Source organism: Pristiophorus japonicus, chromosome 22 (genome assembly GCF_044704955.1).
Source record: "Pristiophorus japonicus isolate sPriJap1 chromosome 22, sPriJap1.hap1, whole genome shotgun sequence".
Classification (NCBI taxonomy): domain Eukaryota; kingdom Metazoa; phylum Chordata; class Chondrichthyes; family Pristiophoridae; genus Pristiophorus; species Pristiophorus japonicus.
Genome location: NC_091998.1, coordinates 53177584 through 53203939, shown reverse-complemented (window position 1 = coordinate 53203939; position 26356 = coordinate 53177584). Strand labels below are relative to the sequence as shown.

The 26356-nt window shown below is 48.6% G+C and overlaps 1 protein-coding gene across 2 annotated transcripts in view; it reads right to left on the bottom strand.

The window, feature by feature from the left end:
• Window positions 1-635: 635 nt before the first annotated feature.
• The window catches only part of LOC139235036 (zinc metalloproteinase-disintegrin-like NaMP), an 80359-nt gene continuing 54638 nt past the window's right edge, over window positions 636-26356 (bottom strand). The window contains exons 16-23 of one of the 2 annotated variants that reach the window (XM_070866141.1): window positions 23561-23723; window positions 17905-17973; window positions 16210-16285; window positions 9749-9845; window positions 8422-8515; window positions 5897-5968; window positions 3941-4006; window positions 636-1057 (exon numbers count right to left, since the gene is read on the bottom strand). In XM_070866141.1, coding sequence (XP_070722242.1) covers window positions 1025-1057; window positions 3941-4006; window positions 5897-5968; window positions 8422-8515; window positions 9749-9845; window positions 16210-16285; window positions 17905-17973; window positions 23561-23723 — 670 coding nt within the window. In that variant the 3' untranslated portion in view covers window positions 636-1024. The remainder of the gene's footprint in view (window positions 1058-3940; window positions 4007-5896; window positions 5969-8421; window positions 8516-9748; window positions 9846-16209; window positions 16286-17904; window positions 17974-23560; window positions 23724-26356) is intronic. The other variant, XM_070866142.1, reaches the window with a different exon arrangement.

The window sequence follows — 26356 nt, the reverse complement described above, 5'->3', positions numbered from 1 at the left end:
AGTGCCATGGGATCTTTTACAGCCACTTGAGAGGGCAGACGGGGCCTCGGTTTAACGGCTCATCCAAAAGACAGCACCTCCGACAGTGCGGCACTCCCTCAGTACCGCCCCTCCGACAGTGCGGCACGCCCTCAGTACTGCCCCTCCGACAGTGCGGCAATCCCTCAGTACTGCCCTTCCGACAGTGCAGCCCTCCCTCAGTACTGCCCCTCCGACAGTGCGGCGCTCCCTCAGTACTGCCCCTCCAACAGTGCAGCGGACTCCCTTAGTACTGCTCCTCCGACAGTGCGGCACTCCCTCAGTACTGCCCCCGCGACAGTGCGACACTTTCTCAGTACTGCCCCTGCGCCAGTGTGGCGCTCCCTCAGTACTGCCCCTCCGACAGTGCGACACTCCCTCAGTACTGCCCCCGCGACAGTGTAGTGCTCCCTCAGCACCGCACTGGAGTGTCGGCCTAGATTGTTCGTGCTCAAGTCGCTGCAGTGGTATTCAAACCCACAACCTTCTGACTCAGAGGCGAATGTGCTGCCATCGAGACACAGCTGACACTCAGGTATATCAACGCTTCTCTCCGAGAAGGGAAAGAACCAAGCAGGGCGGCATCTTCAGCGATTGAATGAAACAAATGGACAACATTGGAAATGGGAAGGCCCAGTGTTATCGTGGGGTTATTTTTATTTGAGAATAAATGGACTGTGCCTTTAAACACAGGTTCCCAAAGTTCCAGGCAGGTGGGAAAGTAATTTGCCTGTAGAAAATCCCACTGCTTTGATTAATAGCACAGCACCTTGTATCTCAAACACTCTCCCGCCGGTTCTCTTCCAGAGACCAACAGACCTTTCCAGGCACTTTCTGCCTATATTTACAACACGATGGAATAAATAGAGAAAAACAACCCTGCGGAAACTCAGAGTTGGTTCTGCAGTTGCACTATATATAAATCCACTGAGCATGTGCGTGAGGTTATAGGTAACTCAGAGACCAATCGAACAGCTGCAATGTTAGTCTTCCTCCCTGGTATTGTTCAGTATCTCCGTTTGTTTGGAGGCATCAACACCTAGGAACCAAAAATTAAGAACATCAGAACATAAGAAATAGGAGCAGGAGTCGGCCATTCGGCCCCTCGAGCCTGCTCCGCCATTCAATAAGATCATGGCTGGTCAGCGACCTCAACTTCACTTCCCCGCCTGCTCCCCATAACCCTCAGCTCCCCTGTAAAATTTGTCTATCTCCGCCTTGAATATATTCAATGACCCAGTCTCCACAGCTCTCTGGGGCAGAGAATTCCAAAGATTCATGACCCTCTGAGAGAAGAAATTCCTCCTCATCTCCGTCTTAAATAGGCGACCCTCTTATTCTGAAACTATGCCCCCTAGTTCTAGATTGCCCCACGAGGGGAAACATCCTCTCAGCATCTACCCTGTTAAGCCCCCTCCGAATCTTATACCTTTCAATAAGATCACCTCCCATTCTTCTAAACTCCAATGAGTCTTAACAAAGAAGCAGTTGTATAATGTTTCAAAATATAAATGCGTTAATTTTTGGGCAGTTCTGACTTTGTGTTATCCAACTGACATTGTGTTATTCTTGCATTCACAGGCCAATAAAACACAGTGAGATTCTATAAGACCATGGCAGATCTTCTACCTTAACTCCACTTACTTGATTCCCAATATCCAAAAATCTATTGATCTCTGTCTTGAATATGACTCATCCACAGCCCTCTGGGGTAGAGAATTCCAAAGATTCACCACCCTCTGAGTGAAGAAATTTCTCCTCATCTGAGTCCTAAATGGCCGACCCCTTATTCTGAGACTGTGACCCCTGGTTCTAGTCTCCCCAGCCAGAGGGAAACATCCTCCCTGCATCTACCCTGTCAAGCCCTGTAAGAAGCCCTGTTATATGTTCGATATATGCAAAAAGTGTCATTTTCTGTATCCACCTCCTTTGTCCCATCAGCTCTTCAAATGCCACACCCCGCCCCATTCTTCCGCTCTGGCCAATAGCGTTCCCTTACTGTCGTTGTGAGGGAGCGGCTTGAGAGAGACTCCCCGAGCTCTGGGTTGGATTATCCATCGCCTGTGAAGGTGCTGACTGCCCTGAAGCACTTTGGTGCAGGGTCGCACATTATCGAGGCATCTCAGCGCCATCATCGTCAAACCCCATCGAAATGCCATTCCCTTAAGTGTCTTGCCTCTGTCCTAACTCGCACCGAGTCCCGCTCACCCAGCACTGTGCTCGCTGACCTACATTGGCTCCTGGTTAAGCAACGCCTCGATTTCAAAATTCTTATCCGTGTTTACTAATCCCTCCATGGCCTCGCCCCTCCCTATCTCTGTAATCTCCTCCAGCCCCACAACCCCCCGAGATATCTGCGCTCCTCCAATTCTACCCTCTTGAGCATCCCTGATTATAATCGCTCAACCATCGGTGGCCGTATCTTCTGTTGCCTGGCCCCAAGCTCTGGAAATCCCCCCCTAAACCTCTCCGCCTCTCCACCTCTCTTTCCTTCTATAAGACGCTCCTTAAAACCTACCTCTTTGACCAAACTGCCGTAATTCGTTCTTGTGTGGCTCAGTGTCAAATTTATCTGTTTTGTCTTATAACACTACTGTGAAGCATCTTGGGACGTTTTACTCTGTTAAAGGCGCCATATCAATAAATGGTATTGTAGTTGTTGTTAACTTTTAACTCTGTTTCCTCGACTTTCCCGTGCACATACTGTATATCGAAGCATGAAATTACTCATCATCTTTATTCTGTGGTTGCCTGTGAGTTATGGGGTTTGCATAACAGACATCGGATCGCACCGGATATACGGCACAGAAACAGGCCATTCGGCCCAACCAGTCCATGCCGGCGTTTATGCTCCACTCGAGCCTCCTCCCGTCTTTCCTCATCTCGATCTATCAGCATAACCCTCAATTCCCTTCTCCCTCATATGCTTGTCTAGCCTCCCCTTAACTGCATCGATACTATTCGCTTCAACCACTCCCTGTGGCAGCGAGTTCCACATTCTCACCAGTCTCTGGGTAAAGAAGTTTCTTCTGAATTCCCGATTGGATTTCTTGGTGAATATCTTATATTGATGGTCTCTAGTTATGCTCTTCCCCACAAGTGGAAACATTCTCTCTGTATCCACTCTATCAAAACCTTTCATAATTTTAAAGACCTCTATTAGGTCACCCCTCAGCCTTCTTTTTTCAAGAGAAAAGAGACCCAGCCTGCTCATCCTTTCCTGATATGTATACCCTCGCATTTCTGGTATCATCCCTGTAAATCTTCTCTGCACCCTCTCCAGTGCCTCTTTTTGTACTGCCACAGTACTGTTAGGGAGGGAGTTCCAGGATTTTGAGCCTGCAACAATGAAGGAACGGCCAATATATTTCCAAGTCAGGATGGTGTGTAACTTGGAGGAAAACTTGCAGGTGGTGGTGCTCCCATGCACCTGCTGCCCTTGTCCTTCTAGGTGGTAGAGGTCGCAGGTTTGGGAGGTGCTGCCGAAGAAGCCAATTTTTGCACAGCAAGCTCCCACAAACAACAATGAGATAATGACCAGATAATCTGTTTTAGTGATATTGGTTTAGGTGTCAATATTGTCCAAGGGACTGCAGAAAACTACCCAACTTTTCTTCGAAATAGTGACGCAGGATCTTTTATGTCCACCTGAGAGGGCAGACGGGGCCTCGATTTAACGTCTCATCCGAAAGACGGCACCTCCGACAGTGCAGCGCTCCCTCAGCACTGCACTAGAGTGACAGCCTGGATTTTGTGCTCAACTCCCTGGAGTGGGACTTGAACCCACGACCTTCTGACTCAGAGGTGAGGGTGCCGCCCACTGAGCCCCGGCTAACACTCGGAGGACGCGATGACACGGCAAGGTAGAAATCGCATCCGCGACGTTTTCTCGGAGATCTGTGCCAAATATAAGTGTCTTTACCTTGGGCGCCGGTGGGTTAGCGGGTCTGGGTGCCGGCATCTGTGGGGGGGGCCTCAGAGCCGAAGGCTGCAAAAAAGCAAAAGAATTAATGGGAGAGACTAGTCGCGGAAGAGGGAAAAGAGAGTGACACTGCCTCAGAGCAAATCTGCAGGTTCATCGATTTCGCCTAGTCGCTGTCGTAATCACGGAAATCGCGGCTTATTTGGGTGCAGGTTGGCAATGCTGTAAAATTAGAATCTTACCCACTTTTAAACTGGGGGGGGGGGGGGGGGATTTGTTACCTAACCCCCCGCCAGTGGGAAACTGGAGGGATGGGGATGGTCGCTTGTTTTTTAAACCACACGTTTGTACCCTGTACACTCTGCCTCCTTACACCCCACCTCCCCCACACACACCCACTCCCTCACTCACCCACACCCCCACATATACCCCCACCCTCACCCCCATTCCCCCACACCCCCACACTCCCCATACACACCACTCCCCCACACACCTCACTTACCCATACACCTCACTCACCCACACACATCCCACTTCCCACACCCCAAACTCCCCCCCCACACATACCCCCACCCTCCAACATTCCACACTCCTCTACACCCCTCCATGCCCCCATAGTCCCACACCCCCACCCTCTTGCTCTCCATTGACTGCCAATGAACAGCCTATTTTCCCAGTTTCCCATGGGCCGTATCCAGTTAAAACTCACCCCTTAGGCTCAGTGTGTGGGTCACATGCAGCAGGAGCCATGCAGAGAGAGTTCCCACATGTGCCCGAACCCCAAGCTCCGCAGGCTGCACCCAATCAATAGTCCCTATCCTTGCGCTGGCCAACTGAGAGCCACTGCCTGCGGAGGGCAGGACCATGTCTAGCTTAACCTGTCCGCTCACCCCCAGCAAAGCCGGGTCAGTACATTCTAAGCTGCGCTAATTCCATTCATTCTGAACTGTTGTCAGAACCGGTCCAGGTTTTGCTGCCGAGTTTAATGGCCGCGCCATTATTAAAGTACAAATAGTTCAGCGAGGAAGAGACACTCCATGAGTCACGAATCATCACAGTTTGTGCCATTAACCTCGCAAAAATGGCAGCTCATCCTCAACCTCGCCGTGAGTTTCAATAAATTGCGGCATTTGCACATTATCTGCCCATTAAACTCATCGCAGAAAGTTAGGGCTGGTACTTAACAGCGTAAGGATATTGTCGAAGAACATTTTAATGGTGAGATTGATGCTCCTGCAATACCACTCAACCTCTCCGGCCCAGAAAGGGAACAATTAAACCTGTGGAGTCTCACTCCTGCAGGTAGTAAATTGTTCCTAGAGAACATTAACATTTAAATTTTTTTTCTCACATTTCCTTTCTGTCTCTTTTTCTCTTTCTCTCTTGAGCAAATCTTTCCTCTCTCTCTAGTTCTCTTTCTGCACCTGCAATTCAACCTATTTTCTTCTGTCTCCATCATTAAATCTCTTGGTTAAGGAGATAGATTGTCGGTCCTGGCATGTTCTCACATCCCAGATGCCCCGTTGCCCATGCCATCCCGGTATCGGCTCGCACTTCCAGAAACTTGCAGGGCAAAGATTTTTAAAGCTGAAGGGCAAGGGGAAAAATTCTAACGCCATGGGATGCCCCACTTCATAAAATTCTGGCCCATTATTTCATCCATTGTGCAACACTCGGTGTTAACCTGTATCTGCCGCCTGTCTGCCCACCTGCTCAGAGGATCTAAGTCCTCAGCTGCATCCTGGGTGTCTCCTCTTTGGACTATTTTAGTGTAAATTTATAACTGGGTTAACATACCTTGCCTGATGGTGCAGGAAGGACTGGCTTGTGTGACGGAGCGTGAGGAGGAAATGCCGGAAAGGTCAAAAGCAACATATAAATCAGTGAGCTGTCAGTGTTTTAGAACAGGATTGTCTGGCCCAAGGTATGAGAATGGAACAAGTGTCTGCGACTTACTGCAGCAGGAGGGTACGGTGCAGACGGTGCCTTGGCGTACGGAGGAGCGGGTGGAGCAATTGTCATTGGACCCTGAAACGTGACATAAGAATTAGCGATATCAAAATTCCCAGCCTTGTTTACAAATCCCTCCCTGGCCCTCGCCCCTCCCTATCTCTGTAATCTCATCCAGCCTCACAACTCCGCCCTCGCCCCCCCCCCCCCCCCCCCCGAGATATCAGCACTCCTCTAATTCTGCCCTCCTGAGCATCCCTGATTATAATCGTCCAACCATTGGTGGCTGTGCCTTCTGTAGCCTGGGCCCCAAGCTCTGGAACTCCCTGCCTAAACCTCTCCACGTCTCTACCTCTCTTTCCTCCTTCAAGACGCTCCTTAAATCTGACCTCTTGTCACCTGCCGTAATTTCTTCTTGTGTGGCTCAGTGTCAAATTTATTTGTTTTGTCTTGTAACACTCCCGTGAAGCACCTTGGGACGTTTTACTACGTTAAAGGCGCTATATAAATACAAGAAAACTGATCAGCAAAGCCACCGAGAGCGTCGGGGCTGTTGAGAGGCGACGGAAATTGGAAGAACATAAGAACATAAGAAATAGGAGCAGGAGTAGGCCATACGGCCCCTCGAGCCTGCTCCGCCATTTAATACGATCATGGCTGGTCCGATCATGGACTCAGGTCCACTTTACTGCCCGCTCCCCATAACCCTTTAATTGAGGACTGATACCGTAACAGCCAACCACATTGCTGTGGGACTGGAGTCACGTGTGGGTCATGTTGGGTCGGGGCGGCAGATTTCCTCCCCTGAAAAGCAGCTGGGTTTTTTAATATAATACGACACCTTCATGGTCACTTAAAAAAAAAATACTTATGCAAGCTTTTTATTTCCATATTTATTTATACTAAATTCAAACTCTCAAAGTGCCATGATGGGATTTGAACTGACATTCACTGAATTTTTACGAACGAGTATTTATGGATTACTGATCCAGTAATATAACCGCTACAGCACCAGGCTCATGCTGCGAGGAATGGGAACATAGACATAGACATAGAAAATAGGTGCAGGAGCAGGCCATTCAGCCCTTCTAGCCTGCACCGCCATTCAATGAGTTCATGGCTGAACATGAAACTTCAGTACCCCCTTCCTGCTTTCTCGCCATAACCCTTGATCCCCCGAGTAGTAAGGACTTCATCTAACTCCCTTTTGAATATATTTAGTGAATTGGCCTCAACTACTTTCTGTGGTAGAGAATTCCACAGGTTCACCACTCTCTGGGTGAAGAAGTTTCTCCTCATCTCGGTCCTAAATGGCTTACCCCTTATCCTCAGACTGTGACCCCTGGTTCTGGACTTCCCCAACATTGGGAACATTCTTTCTGCATCTAACCTGTCTAAACCCGTCAGAATTTTAAACGTTTCTATGAGGTCCCCTCTCATTCTTCTGAACTCCAGTGAATACAAGCCCAATTGATCCAATCTTTCTTGATAGGTCAGTCCCGCCATCCCGGGAATCAGTCTGGTATAATGTTTCCGCCCGGTTTCGAACGCAGTGGTTATGTTACTGGACTAATAATGCAGAGGCCTGGACTAATTATCTGTGAGACGTGAGTTCAAATCCCACCATGGCAGCTCTGGAATGTAAATTCAGTAAACTAAATCTGGAATAAAATGCTATCGTCAGTCATGGTAATCATGACATGACCGGATTGTCGGGAAAAACCCATCTGGTTCGCTAATGTCCTTTAGGAAAGGAAATAAGAACATAAGAAATAGGAGCAGGAGTAGGCCATGCAGCCCCTCGAACCTGCTCCGCCATTTAATACGATCATGGCTGATCCAATCATGGACTCAGGTCCACTTCCCCGCCCGCTCCCCATAACCCCTTATTCCCTTATCGGTTAAGAAACTGTCTATCTCTATCTTAGATTTATTCAATTTACACCGCTCTCTGAGGCAGCGAATTCCACAGATTTACAACCCTCTGAGAGAAGACATTCCTCCTCATCTCAGTTTTAAATGGGCGGCCCCTTATTCTAAGATTATGCCACCTAGTTCTAGGCTCCACTATCAGTGGAAACATCCTCTCTGCATCCACTTTGTCAAGCTCCCTTATAATCTTGTACGTTTCGATAAGATCACCTCTCATTCTTCTGAATTCCAATGAGTAGAGGCCCAATCTTCTCAACCTTTCCTCATAAGTCAACCCCCTCATCTCCGGAATCAACTGAGTGAACGTTCTCTGAACTGCTTCCAAAGCAAGTATATCCTTTCTTGATCTGCCGTCCTTACCTGGTCTGGCCGATGCGTGACTTCAGCAATGTGGTTGATTCTTAACTGCCTTCTGACATGGCCTGACCATGTCACAAAACCACTATAACAAAGTCACTGTGGGAGTATCTTCACCACACCAACTGCAGTGGCTCACCAATTAGGGGCGGGCAATAAATGCCAGGGACGTCCACATCCCAGGAACGAATAAATAAAATGTTTCAATGAATACTACAGAGCGACGTAAGTGAAGAACTTGCCTTGGGATGGTGGACTTTCGGGACTTGTGGAGTTCCAGGTGTGCTGTCAGTAAAGGCTGGGTTAGTGAGTCCGGACGTTGGAATCGGCTGGCTCCTAAAGGTAGAATCAGGTGGTTACATGCATAAGTCAGCGACAAAATCAAAGCACAACACTTCACAATTCAGATATTGCCATTGAGAATCTCCAGCTGGGCAGCCAAAAATTCTGGACACAACACAACTTGCCGTTTCCCGTCAAGTTGAAGACCATCTTTCCGATCGGACTTTCCGAAGAAGTCCTTGAAAGAGAAGCACAGAGTCCGGCGAGCAAACTAACTACAAATACAGGGATCCTGGCGTTTCACAGGGAACTGCACAGGTACCCTGGGAAAGGTTAAGAAACAAGAGAAGGCAGTATCCGGTTCCCGTTGCCCAGGAACAATGGGAGGTTTCAGGGGTGGTGTTTAACAGCAGGATGTATGCGTCCTCTCTGGGACCAGGAACAACCCAACCAGCAACTTTCAGTGCTTGTGGCCTGTTGTGGAATGATGGACACATGTATTGAGTAGGTGAGGATATTTACTCCTTGCATGTTCTTCAGTGTCACATCAATTTCACTGTTCTTGAATTTTCGTTTGAAAGTGGGTGTAATGAATGCCCCTGTGAGCATGCTCACAGGTTGGTAGAGCTGTTGAGTTGTGAGTGGCTTAGCCAGTCACGTGATGTTCACAAGGCTCAATAAAACCCCAGCCAGTTGGGTTCGGGGGATCCACGATGAGGCAGGTGGGTGTAAGCATGCAGAAATCAAGCGCAGGAAATGGAAAGAGCGTATGGCAAACCAGTCCCATCCACCCTTTCCCTCAACGACTACCTGTCCCACCTGTGACAGGGAGTGTGGTTCTCATATTGGACTGTACAGTCACCTAAGAACTCATTTTAAGAGTAGAAGCAAGTCTTTCTCGATTCCGCGGGACTGCCTATGATGATGAAATATTGGCCAGGAAACTGGGGAGAAATCCCCCGCTCTTCTTTGGAATAGTTCCACGGGATCTTTTACGTCCACCTGAGGGGGCAGATGGGCCCTCGGTTTAACGTCTCATCCGAAAGACGGCACTTCTGGCGCTCCCTCAGCACTGCACTGGGAGTGTCAGCCTGGATTTTTGTGCTCAAGTCTCTGGGATGGGACTTGAACCCACAACCTTCTTACTCAGAGGCGAGAGTGCTGCCCACTGAGCCACGGCTGACAACTAATAGTCCACGTTGACTGCAGACATTGCTGTGATTTAAGGTTTGCTAAGGTCACGGACTTTCACTTGTGCACCTTTGAAAGTCAATAACTTCTATTTACCTTGACTGGATTATGTTCTTATTTGTGTGTTTCTTATAGATGATTACTCCAGCAATGATGACGAACAATAACACAATCAGAACAATAATAATTATTGCTGTAAGGAATGAAATAAAAATATATTAACATGATGACACATAAACAGGTGAAAGTTTTTTTTTAAATTAAGAAAAATATCAGGACTGGTTGGCACAGTGAGCTAGACACTGGGCTTTTAAAAAAAGCCATTCATGGGATGTGGCCGTCACTGGCAAGGCCAGCATTTGTTGCCCATCCCGAATCGAACTTCTTGAACCGCTGCAGTCCATGTGGTGAAGGCACTCCCACAGTGACTTTTTTTTTGTGGTTTTATTACATGGCCAGGCCATTTCAGAGGGCAGTTAAGAGTCAACCACGTTGCTGTGGGTCTGGAGTCACATAAAGGGTAAGGGCGGCAGATTTCCTTCCCTGAAACAGGTTTTTACGACAATCCGATAGTTTCATGGTCACCATTACTGAGACGAGGTTTTTATTCCAAACTTATATAATTAACAGAATTTGAATTCCGTGGTGGGATTTGAACTCATATCTCGGGATCATTAGTCCAGGCCTCTGGATTACTAGTTCAGTCACATAACCACGATGTTACTGTTCCCGTTTTACCCCGAGATCAGGGCTCACATCCAGTCAAGGCGAATGGAACAAAGTCTCCGCCATCAGTTGGCTGGAAGGCTCCAAGTAAAATGAATTTCGGCATTCTCAATCCAATTGCTCCTGAGCATGGGGCTGCTGAGTAAAGCTGCCACTGTCGCTGGCAATGCTCAGAGAGTTCATTGCATCCCGGGGGTGGATGCAGAAACCCTCACCACTTTTAAGAGATGGTTGGAAGGGCACTTAAAGTGCCGTAACCTGCAGGGTTACGGACCTAGAGCTGATAATTGGGATTAGACTGGATGACCTTTTGTTGGCCGGCGCAGATATAATGGTAAGTACTGCAGGGAATCAGGGTGATTTCCTGGACTAGTTTCGCTCGCCTGGATGGGTCGGAGAGGAATTTTCCCAAATTTTTTCTTCCTAAATTGGCCTGGCTTTTTATCTAGTTTTTTGCCTCTCCCAGGAGATCACATGGCTCCGGTTGGGGTGGAGTGTAGAATGTTTCAGTGTAAGGGGTGTCGCAGTTGTGTGGGACGGACAGGTTGGGCCAGATGCTCTTTGCTTTCCGCCATTGTTCATTGTTCATAGTGTAACCTTCATGTAAAAAAATGATCAAGAAAGGGAAGATAGACTATGAAAGTAAACTAGCGCAAAATATAAAAACAGATATATAAAAGGAAAAAGGTGGCTAAAGTAAATGTTGGTCCCTTAGAGGACAAGACCGGGGAATTAGTAATGGGGAACATGGAGATGGCAGAAACTCTGAACAAATATTTTGTACCAATTTTTACGGTAGAGGACACTAACAATATTCCGACAGTAGATAGTCAAGTGGCTATAGCGGGGGAGGAACGAAACACAATCACAATCACTAAGGACGTAGTACTCAGTAAGATAATGGGACTAAAGGCAGATAAATCCCCTGGACCTGATGGCTTGCATCCTAGTGTCTTAAGAGATGTAGCGGCAGGGATAGTGGCTGCATTGGTTGTAATTTACCAAAATTCCCTGGATTCTGGAGAGGTCCCAGCAGATTGGAAAACTGCAAATGTCAGGCCCCTATTTAAAAAAGGAGGCAGACAAAAAGCAGGAAACTATAGACCAGTTAGCCTAACATCTGTGGTTGGGAAAATATTGGAGTCCATTATTAAAGAAGCAGTAGCAGGACATTTGGAAAAGCAAAATTCAGTCAGGCAGAGTCAGCATGAATTTATGAAGGGGAAGTCATGTTTGACAAATTTGCTGGAATTCTTTGAGGATGTTACGAACAGGGTGGATAAAGGGGAACCAGTGGATGTGGTGTATTTGGACTTCCAGAAGGCATTTGACAAGGTGCCACATAAAAGGTTACTGCACAAGATAAAAGCACACGGGGTTGAGGGTAATATATTAGCATTGGATAGAGGATTGGCTAACTAACAAAGAACAGAGAGTCGGGATAAATGGTTCATTCTCTGGTTGGCAACCAGTAACTAGTGGGGTGCTGCAGGGATCAGTGCTGGGACCCCAACTATTTACAATCTATATTAACGACTTGGAAGAAGGGACTGAGTGTAACGTAGCCAAGTTTGCTGATGATACAAAGATGGGAGGCAAGGCAATGTGCGAGGAGGACACAAAAAATCTGCAAAAGGACATAGACAGGCTAAGTGAGTGGGCAAGAATTTGGCAGATGGAGTATAATGTTGGAAAGTGTGAGGTCATGCACTTTGGCAGAAAAAAATCAAAGAGCAAGTTATTATTTAAATGGAGAAAGATTGCAAAGTGCACAGTACATCGGGACCTGGGGGTACTTGTGCATGAAACACAAAAGGATAGTATGCAGGTACAGCAAGTGATCAGGAAGGCCAATGGTAGTTTGGCCTTTATTGCAAAGGGGATGGAGTATAAAAGCAGGGAAGTCTTGCTACCGCTATACAAGGTATTGGTGAGGCCACACCTGGAATATTGCGTGCAGTTTTGGTTTCCATATTTAAGATAGGATACACTTGCTTTGGAGGCAGTGCAGAGAAGGTTCACTCGGTTGATTCCGGGGATGAGGGGGTTGACTTATGAGGAAAGGTTGAATAGGTTGGGCCTCTGCTCATTGGAATTCAGAAGAATGAGAGGTGATCTGATCGAAACGTATAAGATTATGAGGGGGCTTGACAAGGTGGATGCAGAGAGGGTGTTTCCACTGATGGGGGAGAGTAGAACTAGGGGGCATAATCTTAGAATAAGGGGCCGCCCATTTAAAACAGAGATGAGGAGAAATTTCTTCTCTCAGACGGTTGTAAAATCTGTGGAATTCGCTGTCTCAGATTGAATAAATTTAAGACAGAAATAGACAGTTACTTAAACGATAAGGGGATCAGGGGTTATGGGGAGCGGGTGGGGAAGTGGAGCTGAGTCCATGATCAGATCAGCCATGATCGTATTAAATGGCGGAGCAGGCCCTATTTCTTATGTTCTTAAGTTCAGGGCTGCTGACCGAGGGCCGTGTGGCTCTTTGTCGGCCAGTGTGGACACGATGGGCCGAAATGGCCTCCTTCTGCGCTGTAAATGTCTATGTTTCTAAGTAAGGAGTGAAAGATTTTGCACTGCGGCAAATCATGGCTCTCCTGGGAATGCTGGGGGCCAAACCTGGAGGCTAAAAGCCAAGGGAGATAAAGCTCATCGCCGACACTAGCACAGAATCTCACGTTTTAAAACCTGCTCTAATAACGAGCATTGAATGTCGCAGATCGAGGTTCGCTGTGAGGAGGTGGTTCTTTTCCCAGGGAACAGTAGACCTCTGGAACGAGCTGCTGTTTCATGTGGTGGATACAGACTTGCTGAATCCCTTCAAGCGAGAGCTGGATGTGTTTCTGGCTGCGGCGGACATTACCTCTTACAGAAGGATAGGTACTGCAGGTAATTCAGGGCCAGAGCGATCTCCTGGAATCGTTTCGATCGCCCAGATGGGTCGGAGAGGAATTTCCCAGATTTTTTTCCTCCCATATTGGCCTGGGATTTTTAATCTGTTTTTTTGCCTCTCCCAGGAGATCACGTGGTTTCGGGTGGGGTGGAGTGTGTATGTTGGGATACACAAGGTATCGCAATTGTGTGGGACAGGCTCAATGGACCAGAGGGTCTTTACCTGTCTGACATTGTTCGCCGGTTTGTAACGGATAACTTCTGTCGCGTGGTTACATTTGACGATGTGATAACTGAGACTGCGCTTGGAAAGTAACTCATTGGTTGCAGAGCCTGCTGGAGACACGGTGAGGTGCTGCAGGGTAGCACATTCTTGTGACTTGTCCGGGGACAGGCCAGGGTTTGGAATGGGGGTGTGGGGGGGAAAGGGGGGGGCGGGGGGAGAAACAAATGAAGCCGGGATTCCCACTCCCGCTCGCGATCACGTGACTTTGGGAGTGGGTCAATGCGCGTAGCCATTGGGCGAGGACAGGATTGGGCACGGCCGCGCGGCCTCACACAATCAAATGGCCCACCGATGCTTACTACATGTTTAGAGAGGCCCCTCGCGTTCTCTGCCCCTCCCCATGGAACCAAACCCAAGTGCTCGCAGGAGGGAGAAATTTGGTTTCCAAAATCCAACAAGGAAACAAAGCTAAAGGGCTAGAATCTCCACTTTTGTGCTTCTCGCCCAAAAATGGGCGTCATTTCCGGCGTGGGCGGTTAAAAAAGGGTTTTCTGATCGCTGGCGTATCGCCCATTTTCAAAACATCTAGTTTCCATTTTTGAAAATGGGCGTTACCGTGAGCGATATCAAATGGGCGGTAGCGTTAAATTTTTTTGACCTTCTGCCGTAAAGTGTGGCCATCCTTAGCAACGGCATGGCAACGCTCGATTCCCGTGATTCAGGAGGTCAAGGGTCATCATGACATGCGCAGAAGAGGAGACAGAGAGAGAGGGCGCTCAGAGGCACTGAAAGCGTGTGTGGCTGTGGTGTGTGCTTGTCTGGCTGTTGTGGGAGGCACGACGGAGATTGACCTGCAGCAAAAAGCCTACTAAGACCCAAGAACATAGTTGGCACCGAGTTTTTGGCCAACAAATAAGATATAACATGGAAGGGATGGAGGAGGCCCTGGAGCTGGTAGCCAGGAACACTGGTGGCAGAGGTCTTCCAGTGGTCCCGGAGCGCTGCACTACACCCCAAGGTGACGCACCCCCATTGCCAACCACACATGAGAGCCAGCAGCAACATCTTGCTTCTGGCTCGGAGCACATTCCCACCTCGGGACCATCCTCTCCCGTATCCGTCCAAGCAGCACTTCGGCCCCCCCCCCCGCCCAATGAAGCATCGCCTGAGGACCTCCTCAGTCAGATGGCTTGGAGTCAGGAGGGTAAGGGGAATGGGTAGAGGTGGGGAGGAGAAGCGGGGGGTGGGGGGGGGTGGCAGGGGTGGGGAAGGGTTGGTTTGTACAGAAATACTGATGATTTCAGACTAATGTTCGATTTAAATGTTTTTTATTTAACAAAACCTTGTAGCACATTGGCTCAGATAGCTGCACCATTACACGCTGGTGATTCCTTAACATCAAAGGGTATAATCACACTTAACTTCAATCAACTTAAACTTTAACTGGCACCAAGGTGATGGGCACATAGCAACATAGAAAATAGGTGCAGGGGTAGGCCATTCGGCCCTTCGAGCCTGCACCACCATTCAATATGATCATGGCTGATCATTCACTTCAGTACCCCATTCCTGCTTTCTCTCCATACCCCCTGATCCCTTTCGCCATAAGGGCCACATCTAACTCCCTTTTGAATATATCCAATGAACTGGCCTCAACAACTTTCTGTGGTCGAGAATTCCACATGCTCACAACTCTCTGAGTGAAGAAGTTTCTCCTCATCTCGGTCCTAAATGGCTTACCCTTTATCCTTAAACTGTGCCCCCTGGTTCTGGACTTCCCCAACATCAGGAACATTCTTCCTGCATCTAACCTGTCCAATCCCATCAGAATTTTATATATTTCTATGAGATCCCCTCTCATTCTTCTAAATTCCATTGAATATAAGCCTAATCGATCCAGTCTCTCCTCATATGACAGTCCCGCCATACCGGGAATCAGTCTGGTGAACCTTCGCTGCACTCCCTCAATAGCAAGAATATCCTTCCTCAGATTAGGAGACCAAAACTGTACACAATATTCAAGGTGAGGCCTCACCAAGGCCCTGTACAACTGTAGTAAGACCTCCCTGCTCCTATAATCAAATTCTCTCGCTATGAAGGCACCATTGATGTCTGAGCTGCACACACACAGCAGTGTGTCAGCGTTGTCACTCACATCAATGCTCTTTCAGGCAAATCATTCAGATATCAGCTCCTCATGTAAGAGTGGGTTTTAAGAAATACCAGCCACACCACTGGCATTCGTTCCGATTAGTTCCACTTTTTGTGGGCGGTTAATTTGAGCGAGTGATATTGTGGGCGATATGTGTGCGAGGTGGTGAAATTGACAACGGCCGCTAGTTTGGGTAAATACGCTCTTTACGACAAAAAACAGTGGGCGGGCGTTAATATTGAATCTCGGCGTTAATTCCATGCGGAAAGTAACGCTGGGCAAAATTATCGGCGTTGATTTCGCCCATTCTGCTGATTCCGCAGAAAAAAGTGGGCGGGCGGGGAATTTTTTCCCGACATTAAGGTTCATGTGGAAAGTGACCTTCGGCGATCTGTGTCCTAAAAAGCCTGTCAGTTTCCATTTTGTGCCAAAATGGGCAAAATATGGGCATTATACGTCATTTCAGCGGTAAAATGGGTGTTAAGCATGCAAAAAAGTGGAGGTTCTTGCCCAAAGACGCTTTGAGGGAGTGAATTGGTATTGCTGAGGTCTTACCAAATGAGGGAAATGCACTGGTATTTCTCAATGTACTGCCGTCCTCATACTGGCACTGCCGCAAGTGATTACAGATCTGAAATAATAAATAATAATAACTTTTATTTATATAGCGCCTTTAACGTAGTAAAATGTCCCAAGGTGCTTCACAGCAGTGTTGTCAGAGAAAACAGATAATTTGATAGCGAGCCGCAAAAAGAAGAAACTAAGGCAGATGCCTAAAAGCTTGTTTAAAGAGGTCGGTTTTTAAGGAGCGTCTTAAAAGGAGGAGAGACTGGTAGAGAGGCGGAGAGGTTTAGTGAGGGAGTGCCAGAGCTTGGGGCCCAGGCAGCTGGAGGCACGGCCACCGATGCTTGAGCGATTATAATCAGAGACGCTCAAGAGGGCAGAATTAGAAGAGCGCAGACATCTTGTGGGGTTGTGAGGCTGAAAAAGATGACAGAGATAGGGAAGGGGCGAGTCCAAGGAGGGAGATGAAAACAATAAACATGAATGATGTATTTCGGGACCGAATGCTGTGGGAATGCTGGGACTACATCACAGACGGTTACGACTGCGATTCGATCTGTTCATCACATGACCTTCCGCCTCCAAACACCCCTCCCACATTACAACAGTGACCACAAGTACTTCATTGGCTGTAAAGCGCTTTGGGATGACCTGAGGTCGTGAAAGCCGCTATATAAATGCAAGCCTTTCTTTTTTCTCCACCCTCCCCAGTCAAACAATTTTTTTTTACAACTGTAATGTTTAAATGACTAGTAAACGAAAGTGTTCGACGAAAATGGAAAAATAACACAGCCCTCTGCCCCCACTCCCCCCACCCGCAATGATTTCCCTCCCGGGGTTTTGCTCGCGGAAGTGTCTGGAAGATTCCAGGGATCGTCGAGGTGGGAGCAAGTTCTGGCGTCCGGGGGGAGGGGTATTTCAAGGCAAGCCCTCTCGCAATGACGCTGCCGTTACACCCCGCGAACACGGCCTGAAACGCGAAAATGCAGCGCGAGCGCAAGCAGGAGGAAGAAGAAGAGAGAAATAATTGCATTTATATAGCGCCTTTCATGACCTCCGGACGTCTCAAAGCGCTTTACAGCCAATGAAGTACTTTTGGAGTGTGGTCACTGTTATAATCTGGGGAAAGTCGACAGCCAATTTGCACACAGCAAAATCCCACAAACAGCAACGTGATAATGGTCAGATCTGTTTTATATTATGTTGATTGAGGGATAAATATTGGCTCCAGGACACCTGGGAGAACTCCCCTGGTCTTTTTCAAAATAGTGGCCATGGGATCATTTACATCCACCTGAGAGAGCAGACGGTGCCTCGGTTTAACACCTCATCTGAAAGACGGCACCTCCGACAGTGCAGCGCTCCCTCAGCACTGCGCTGGGAGTGTCAGGCTAGATTTATGTGCTCAAGTCCCTGGAGTGGGACTTGAACCCACAACCTTCTGATTCAGAGGCGAGAGTGCTGCCCACTGAGCCACGGCTGACAACCTTTTCGCTTCAAATGGTGCGGTGACTGCACAATAGGGCAGAGGGTGTTACGGGGGTGGGGAGGGGCAGGGGGCAGTAATGGAATGAGAGGCTGCTGGGACTGAGAGTCCAGTTTCAGCACGAACCGATCTCAGGTTTGACAGCAACACAGAAACACAGAAAGCGTGACTAAAAGAAGTCAGTGAGCGGACAATCTTACCATGTCTTCAGAGCATTTGCTGGAGCAGTCGTTGATTCTAACTTCAGTGCATTCTGCATTGAGACACATCTGTGGAGAGGGCAGATTTGTAGAGAACATCTCCGTTATAAACTCAGTTCAGATCAACCTGATTTAAATAGGAGTGACGTTTGTGTTGGCATCAAAGCAGCGAATGAACCAATTCAACACAGAACAATGTTCACTCCAGTACAACAACTTGTATTTATATAGCGCCTTTAACATAATGAAACATTCCAAGGCGCTTCACAGGCGTGTTATGAGGTACAATGCTTCAATGCTGGGGATGTTAGCCTGGGCGAGGACACTGATGGTGTTGCACCTGTCCTCCCAGGGGATTTGCAGGATCTTGCGGAGACATTGGTGGTGCTATATTTCCAGCGACTTGAGGTGTTTACTGTAAATGGTCCATGCCTCTGATCCATACAGGAGGGCGGGTATTACTACAGCCCTGTAGACCATGAGCTTGGTGGTAGATTTGAGGGCCTGGTCTTTGAACACTCTTTTCCTCAGGCAGCCAAAGGCTGCACTGGCGCACTGGATCTCCGCATCAATCTCTGCCTTTGTTGATAAGAGGCTCCTGAGGTATGGGAAGTCAACTTCGCTGGGCAGGCCAGATAGTTTGCATGCCAGACACGAGACTCCCTAAGCAATTGCTCGATGCGGAGCTCCTTCACGGCAAACGAGCCAAAGGTGGGCAGCGGAAACGTCACAAGGACACCCTCAAAGCCTCCCTGGTAAAGTGCGACATCACCACTGATGCCTGGGAGTCCCTGGCCGAACACCGTCCTAGCTGGAGAGGGTGCATCCGGGAGGGCGTTGAGCTCTTCGAATCTCAATGCTGCGAGCATGAAGAGGTCAGGCGCAGGCAGCAGAAGGAGCATGCGGCAAATCAGTCCCATCCACCCCTTCCCCCGACGAATGTCTGTCCTACCTGTGACAGGGTCTGTGGCTCTCGTATTGGACTGTTCAGCCACCAAAGGACTCACTTTAGGAGTGGAATCAAGTCTTCCTCGATTCCGAGGGACTGCCTATGGTGATGATGATGATGAAGATATGAGGTACATTGGCTCCCGGTTAAGCAACACCTCGAACTCAGAATTCTCATCCTTATTTTCAAAACCCTCCATGGCCCTCGTCCCTTCCTATCTCTGTAATCTCCTCCAGCCCCACAACCCCCCACGAGATGCCTGCGCTCCTCTAATTCTGCCCTCCTGAGCATCCCTGATTATAATCGCTCAACCATCGGTGGCCGTGCCTTCTGTTGCCTGGGCCTCAAGCTCTGGAATTCCCTCCCTAAACCTCTCCGCCTCTCTATCCTCCTTCAAGACGCTCCTCTTTGACCAAGCTTTTGGTCAACTGCGCTAATATTTCCTTATGTGACTCGGTGTTGAATTTTTTATCAACAAAAACTTATATTTATATAGTATTATGCAATAAAAAAACATGGACATCAAGCCGCCTAAATACAAATTAGGTGACCAAAAGCTTAGTCAAAGAGGTAGGTTTTAAGGAGCATCTTGAGGGAGGAAAGAGAGATAGAGAGGCGAAGAGGTTTAGGCAGGGATTAAACTGTTCGCTTTGCAAACAGTTTCAGCGGAGTCACCTCTTATATCTCGGGTACGCAGAGCAGAAGCAATCAACTTTCCAAACTGGAGTCCGTGAGGGATCCCGGGGCACTCCCGAGGTGAGCGGACTACGGAGATTAACTGCTAACCGCTATTGATATTAAAAAAATTGTTTCTGGCCTGAGAGCGCTGCCTTACTTTGACCATTTGATGCTATCTTAGAGCAGGTAACCCGGGGGTGTCAATATTCGCAGGAGGCCAACTCGAGAGTGTATTAGTATTTGCCGGAAGGCTGATGATGTTTGCAGACGGTCCCTGGGAGTGTGTTAATATTGTCAGACGGTCCCTGGGAATGTGTTAATCGTGTCAGAAGGTCCCTGGGAGTGTGTGAATATTGTCAGACGGTCCCTGGGAGTGTGTGAATATTGTCAGATGGTCCCTGGGAGTGTGTGAATATTGTCAGACGGTCCCATGGGAATGTGTGAATATTGTCAGATGGTCCCTTGGAGTGTGTGAATATTGTCAAACAGTCCCTGGGAGTGTGTTAATATTGTCAGGCGGTCTTTGGCAGTGTGTTAATATTGTCAGATGGTCCCTGGGAGTGTATGAATATTGTCAGACAGTCCCTGGGAGTGTGTGAATATTGTCAGACGGTCCCTGGGAGTGTGTTAGTATTGTCAGACGGTCCCTGGGAGTGAGTGAATATTGTCAGACGGTCCCTGGGAGTGTGTGAATATGGTCAGACAGTCCCTGGGAGTGTGTGAATATTGTCAGACGGTCCCATGGGAGTGTGTGAATATGGGCAGACGGTCCCTGGGAGTGTGTGAATATTGTCAGACGGTCCCTGAGAGTGTGTTAATATATAAAAAGGGTTACATACAGTGACACTCTTCTATAGCCAATAACTTATATAGGTCACATAGCATTAGTATTTTTTTAAAACAAGAGAGAGAAGATGTCATTTCATGTGGATTTCACAGAGGCAGGAATTTACAAGCACCCGCCAACCTACTACCTTCCCACACCAATAGCAGTTCGACTTTGTGGCTACTTGAGCACAGCCCCACCTCAGCAAGTGCAAGGCTTCCATCGTTTCAACCCATTCATAAGGAAAACCGTTGGAACTTTTGTAAAGATTCATTCACGGGATGTGGGCATCACTGGCAAGTCCAGCATTTATTGCTCATCCCTCGGTCTTTTCAGAGGGGCAATTAAGAGTCAAGCACATTGCTGTGGGTCTGGAGTCACATATCAACCAAACCGGGTAAGGACGGCAGATTTCCTTCCCTAAAGGGGCATTCGTGAACCAGATAGGTTTTTATGACAATCCGGCAGTTTCATGGTCACCATTACTGACACCAGATTTCTGTTCCCAATTTATTTAATTAATTGAATTTAAATTCCCCAGCTGCTTGTGGTGGGATTCGAACTCACATCCCCGGATCAGTAGTCTGGGCTCCTGAAATAGTCCAGGAACATAATCACTCCGCCACCGTTCCCACTAACTATTCTCCTTGGAGCAGAGAGGGTTCAGAGGTGACCTAAAGAGGTTTTCAACATGATGAGAGGTTTCGGTCGAGTAAAACTATTCCCTCTGGTGAGTGGACCACAGATTTAAAATCATTGGCAAAGGATTGAGGGTGGGGTGGGTGGATGAGGAGAATTTTTTTCACTCTGGAACACTCCAGCTGAAAAGGTGGTTGCAATGTATTTGCTTCATGGGTTCTTTGCTTCAGAATTCATAGCAACACATTGCTGTTAAGAACTAGTTGTTTTTTTAGCAAAGGTTTAACAATCACATGACACATTACCAGTTCATCCACCAGGATCACAACCACCTGCCTCATCATGGACACCCTGAACCCAACTGGCTGGGGTTTTATTGAGTCTTGTGAACATCACGTGACTGGCTAAGCCACTCACAATGCAACAGCTCTACAACTATTTTGAGTAGAAAGTTTAAATCAAGCACCTGGAACAGCCCCACAATTATTTTTGTGAACCTATAAATCAAGTGCCCCCTTGTTAACGGGGGGCACTAAAACCGGCAAATGAAACAAAGTAACTTTTAAAGTTTAACGATCAAATCAAAATTTGGTTGCCGGGGGTGATGATGCACTCCAGTCCCTCCGATGCCCAACTCTTGCGGAAGGCCGCGAGCGTACCAGTGGACACCGCGTGCTCCATCCCCAGGGATACCCTGGCTCGGATGTAACTGCGGAAGAGAGGTAGGCAGTCGGGCTGAATGACCCCCTCGACCGCCTGCTGCCTGGACTGGCTGATGGCGCCCTTGCCCATGCCCAGGAGCAGACCTACGAGGAGGCTCTCCGACCTGCCCGCTCCTCTCCGTGCAGGGTGCACAAAGATCAGGAGTGTGGGACTGAAGTGCAACCAGAAATCGAGGAGCAGCCCCTTCAAGTATTGGAAGAGGGGCTGCAACCTCGCACACGCAACATAAACATGGAACACAGACTCCTCTCGGCAGCCTGGGAGTCCACGGGCCACGATGGCATGGGACTGCTCCGTGCAACACCCTCCAGGCCAAGTCCCCCATAAGTAAAGGGAGGACTCCCGCGTAGATAGCCCTCCAGCGGGGACCCCCCCCCCCCCCCGCCTCCTCCGGACGGCAAGATGGTGCGCCATGGCTTGTCCGGACGGCAGACGAGGATGGCAAGGTGGAGAGAGTGGAAGAGCAGCCCGTACAGGAAACCCCTCGGCGCAGAACTGAAAGGCAGGGAAGGGATTTCCCCGAGGAGTCTCAAGTTGTGAGGCGCTGGCTCCCGAAGGAGGTTTCGGTGCTTGGCGTCGATGAGGAATTCCGTCCGGATGGGGGTCAGTTCGGACGGATTGCCCCACGTGCTTGAGCCAACCTGCTCACAGCTGCATACATTACCATGGGGGAAGATGATTCTGTCAATAATTTGAAAAAAGGGATGCTGGATAAGTATTTGAAGGAATGAACATTCCTTCAGGGCCCTGGACAAAATGCAGGAGGGTGGTGGGTCAAAGCACGACACCAGTCTTTCAAAGAGCTGGCACAGGAACGATGGGCCGAATGGCCTTCTCCTGTGCTGCAAGACTTGATGATTCTATGAAGAAGCCAAAGGCAGCGACCATGTGCGGTGAATGTGCGCAGAGGAAACACCGCCAACACACCGTGTTCCTGTCGCAACCTCCTGGGCCGTGACCGAGGGGCCGAAATCGCCACCTGCCCGAAACGGGATGCACCTCCTGTTTTATAGGTGCTCCATCCACCTCAATGCGCGGGGCGGATATTCCGGCGATTTTGGTTGCTGTTTCCGGCCGGAGCGGTGTTTGGTGTGGGGAGAGGGGCGGAGTGGTCGACGCAGCAAGTCATCAGCGCCGCACCAATGATGTCATCGCGCTGACGCGTCACAGCGTCCCTCCCCCTTCAGTTAAAGGGGATAGGCTGCTGCGAACTCTGCTGCCACTTTAGTGGAAAACAGCGGGCCGCCAGGGAGGGTTTTGGCTTGAGCCAGCGCGCCCAAGAAGGGAGGGGGTGCCGGGCTGCTTGATGGCGGCCCGGCTGAACCCACGGGCATAACCGTCGGCCCGAGCTGGCAGTCGGCCGGCAGTAAAAAAACAACATGGCGCCACCGGCAGTGCCAACTCCCCTTTAAGGGCGTCCGCGCCGCCCAGCCATGGACAGGGCACCGGCAGAAAAAGCTGTCGGGGGCACCGACTGGCACTCCCGCGTGGCAATTGCCGAAAGGGTGGGTGTCGCCACGGGTGGGTAAGGGGTTGGCACGTGCACGACGCGATGGGCAAACGGGCGGAGCGGTCCTGTACACCGCTGCAAAACCACAAGAGGGCAACATACAAAATGGCGGCTCCTCCGCGGTGACTGAGCGGTCGGTGATTCTTCACCAACCCGTAGCCGCCACTTTGAGAGGGGCGCGGCCTTATCGCAAGGGACAATCTCGGCCCCCCCTTGTTGTCAGAAAGAGACACAGGGCGCAGAACCGAAGTGCCAGCCTATCTTTCACCGCCTCGGTTGCGAATGTAAAGGCTGAGCACTGGCTGCTCTTATTTCGCAGTTGTTCCATTACCTTGTTGTCTCCACACTTCACTCCATTTTGTACCAATCCTCGCTGAATTCCGTCGCGGTCCAGTATTACTCGACATGCGATTCGACCAATGGTAATCGTGCCAGTGGAGAAAGTTGGCCTTGCAGTCCCACCGACACAGTTTAACTGTCCACACATTATATTCCTGCAGAGGCAGGAGAGAGGGAAATAGGTTACGTGGGAGAGAGGATCAATCAATACCTCAGAAAATTCTCCTCGGTTATCTACAATATTGACTCAGTTGGAAAGGGCAAGAATGGAAGAACTGCATTTATAGAGCGCCTTTCGCGCCCACCGGACATCTCACTGTGCTTTGCAGCCAATGAAGTACTTTTTGGAGTAGTCACTGTTGTAATAGAAACATAGAAACATAGAAACATAGAAAATAGGTGCAGGAGTAGGCCATTCGGCCCTTCTAGCCTACACCGCCATTCAATGAGTTCATGGCTGAACATGCAACTTCAGTACCCCATTCCTGCTTTCTCACCATACCCCTTGATTCCCCTAGTAGTAAGGACTTCATCTAACTCCTTTTTGAATATATTTAGTGAATTGGCCTCAACAACTTTCTGTGGTAGAGAATTCCACAGGTTCACCACTCTCTGGGTGAAGAAATTCCTCCTCATCTCGGTCCTAAATGGCTTCCCCCTTATCCTTAGACTGTGTCCCCTGGTTCTGGACTTCCCCAACATTGGGAACATTCTTCCTGCATCTAACCTGTCTAACCCCGTCAGAATTTTAAACGTAATGTGGGAAACGCAGCAGCCAATTTGCGCACAGCAAGCTCCCACAAACAGCAATATGATAATGACCAGATAATCTGTCTTTGTTATGTTGATTGAGGGATAAATATTGGCCTGGGCACCGGAGATAACTCCCCTGCTCTTCTTCGAAATAGTGCCATGGGATCTTTTACATCCAACTGAGATAGCATGCGGGGCCTCGGTTTAACGTCTCATCTGCAAGGCGGCACCTCCGACATTGCGGCACTCCCTCAGCACTGCACTGCAGTGTCAGCCTCGATGTACATGCTCAAGTCCCTGGAGTGGGACTCGAACCCACAACCTTTGACTCTGGACAGAAGGAGTTAAGATACAGATCGGCCGTGATGTCAGTAAATGGCGGAACGGGCTCGAGGGGTTGAATGGCCTCCTCCAGTTCCTAAAACCACAGTTGCTTCGTCGGAGTACTTTCAGGCACTAACCACCATGTCCAATGACAGGCCTGATTGAACTTGGTAGCATAATCTCGACCACACTGCAGCGCTGTGCTAGGCGAATGCTTCAATGTCAGAGCTGCTGCCTTTTGGACCGAGGCCCCGTCTGTAGCTCAGGAGGATGACTTGGATGTGGGTGTACAGGGCACAATTTAAAAATTTGCAGATGACACAAAACTTGGAAGTATAGTGAACAGTGAAGACGATAGTGATAGACTTCAAGAAGATATAGACAGGCTGGTGGAATGGGCAGACACGTGGCAGATGCAATTAAACGCAGAAAAGTGCAAAGTGATACATTTTGGGAGAAAGAATGAGGAGAGGAAATATAAACTAAAGGGTACAATCCTAAAGTTGGTGCATGAACAGAGAGACCTGCGGGGTATATGTGCACAAATCGTTGAAGGTGGCAGGGCAGGTTGAGAAAGCGGCTAGAAAAGCTAACGGGATCCTGGGCTTCATGAATAGAGGTATAGAGAACAAAAGTGTGGAAATTATGATGAACCTGTATAAAACACTGGTTTGGCCTCGACTGAAGCATTGTGTCCAATTCTGGGCCCTGCACTTTAGGAAGGATGTGAAGGCCTTAGAGAGGGTGCAGAAAAGATTTACGAAAATGATTCCAGGGATGAGAGACTTCAGTTACGTGGATAGACTGGAGAAGCTGGGGTTGTTCTCCTTGGAGCAGAGAAGGTTGAGAGGAGATTTGATCGAGGTGTTCAAAATCATGAGGGGTATGGACAGAGTAGATAGAGAGAAACTGTTCCCATTGGCAGAAGGGTCAAGAACCAGAGGGCACAGACTTAAGGTAATTGGCAAAAGAACCAAAAGCAACATGAGGAAAAACGCTTTCACGCACCGAGTGGTTGGGATCTGGAATGCGCTGCCTGAGAGGGTGGTGGGGACAGACTCAATCGTGGCTTTCAAAAGGAAGTTGGATAAGTACCTGAAAGATGGTCTAAAGAGAAGTCAATTTAAGCACCTTATAAATCTTTACGATAAATGGAAGATCTGAATCCAATATTTCATCATGTTTGTGTTTGGAAAGTGGTTGCGGGGAGGGGAGATTTGTCTGGTTCTGTTTCACTACTGAAGAATATCGACTGGAATTTTAGATAGAATATTTTGTACTTAAGGTTTGACGATTAAAAGCTGTCAGGCTGAAAGATCCTTGTCACTAACAGAGCGCGGGGCATATTTGTCTCATCCTTCTGGGCTGGATGAGAACAACATAATTTATACATCGCCTTGAGTGCAGTAAAACGTACCAACATTTAATAACCTCTTGTGTGGCACCTTATCGAATGCTTTTTGAAAATCCAAATACACTACATCCACTGGTTCCTCCTTATCCATCTTATCAGTTACATCTTAAAAAAACTCTCACAGATTTGTCAACCTGTGATTTCCCTTTCATAAAACTATGTTGACTCTGCCCAATCAATCATATTACAATTTTCTAAATGTCCTGTTACCACATCCCTAATAATAGATTCTAGCATTTTGCCGACTGCTGATGTCAGGCTAATTGGCCCATAGTACCCCGCTATTTTTCTCTTCCT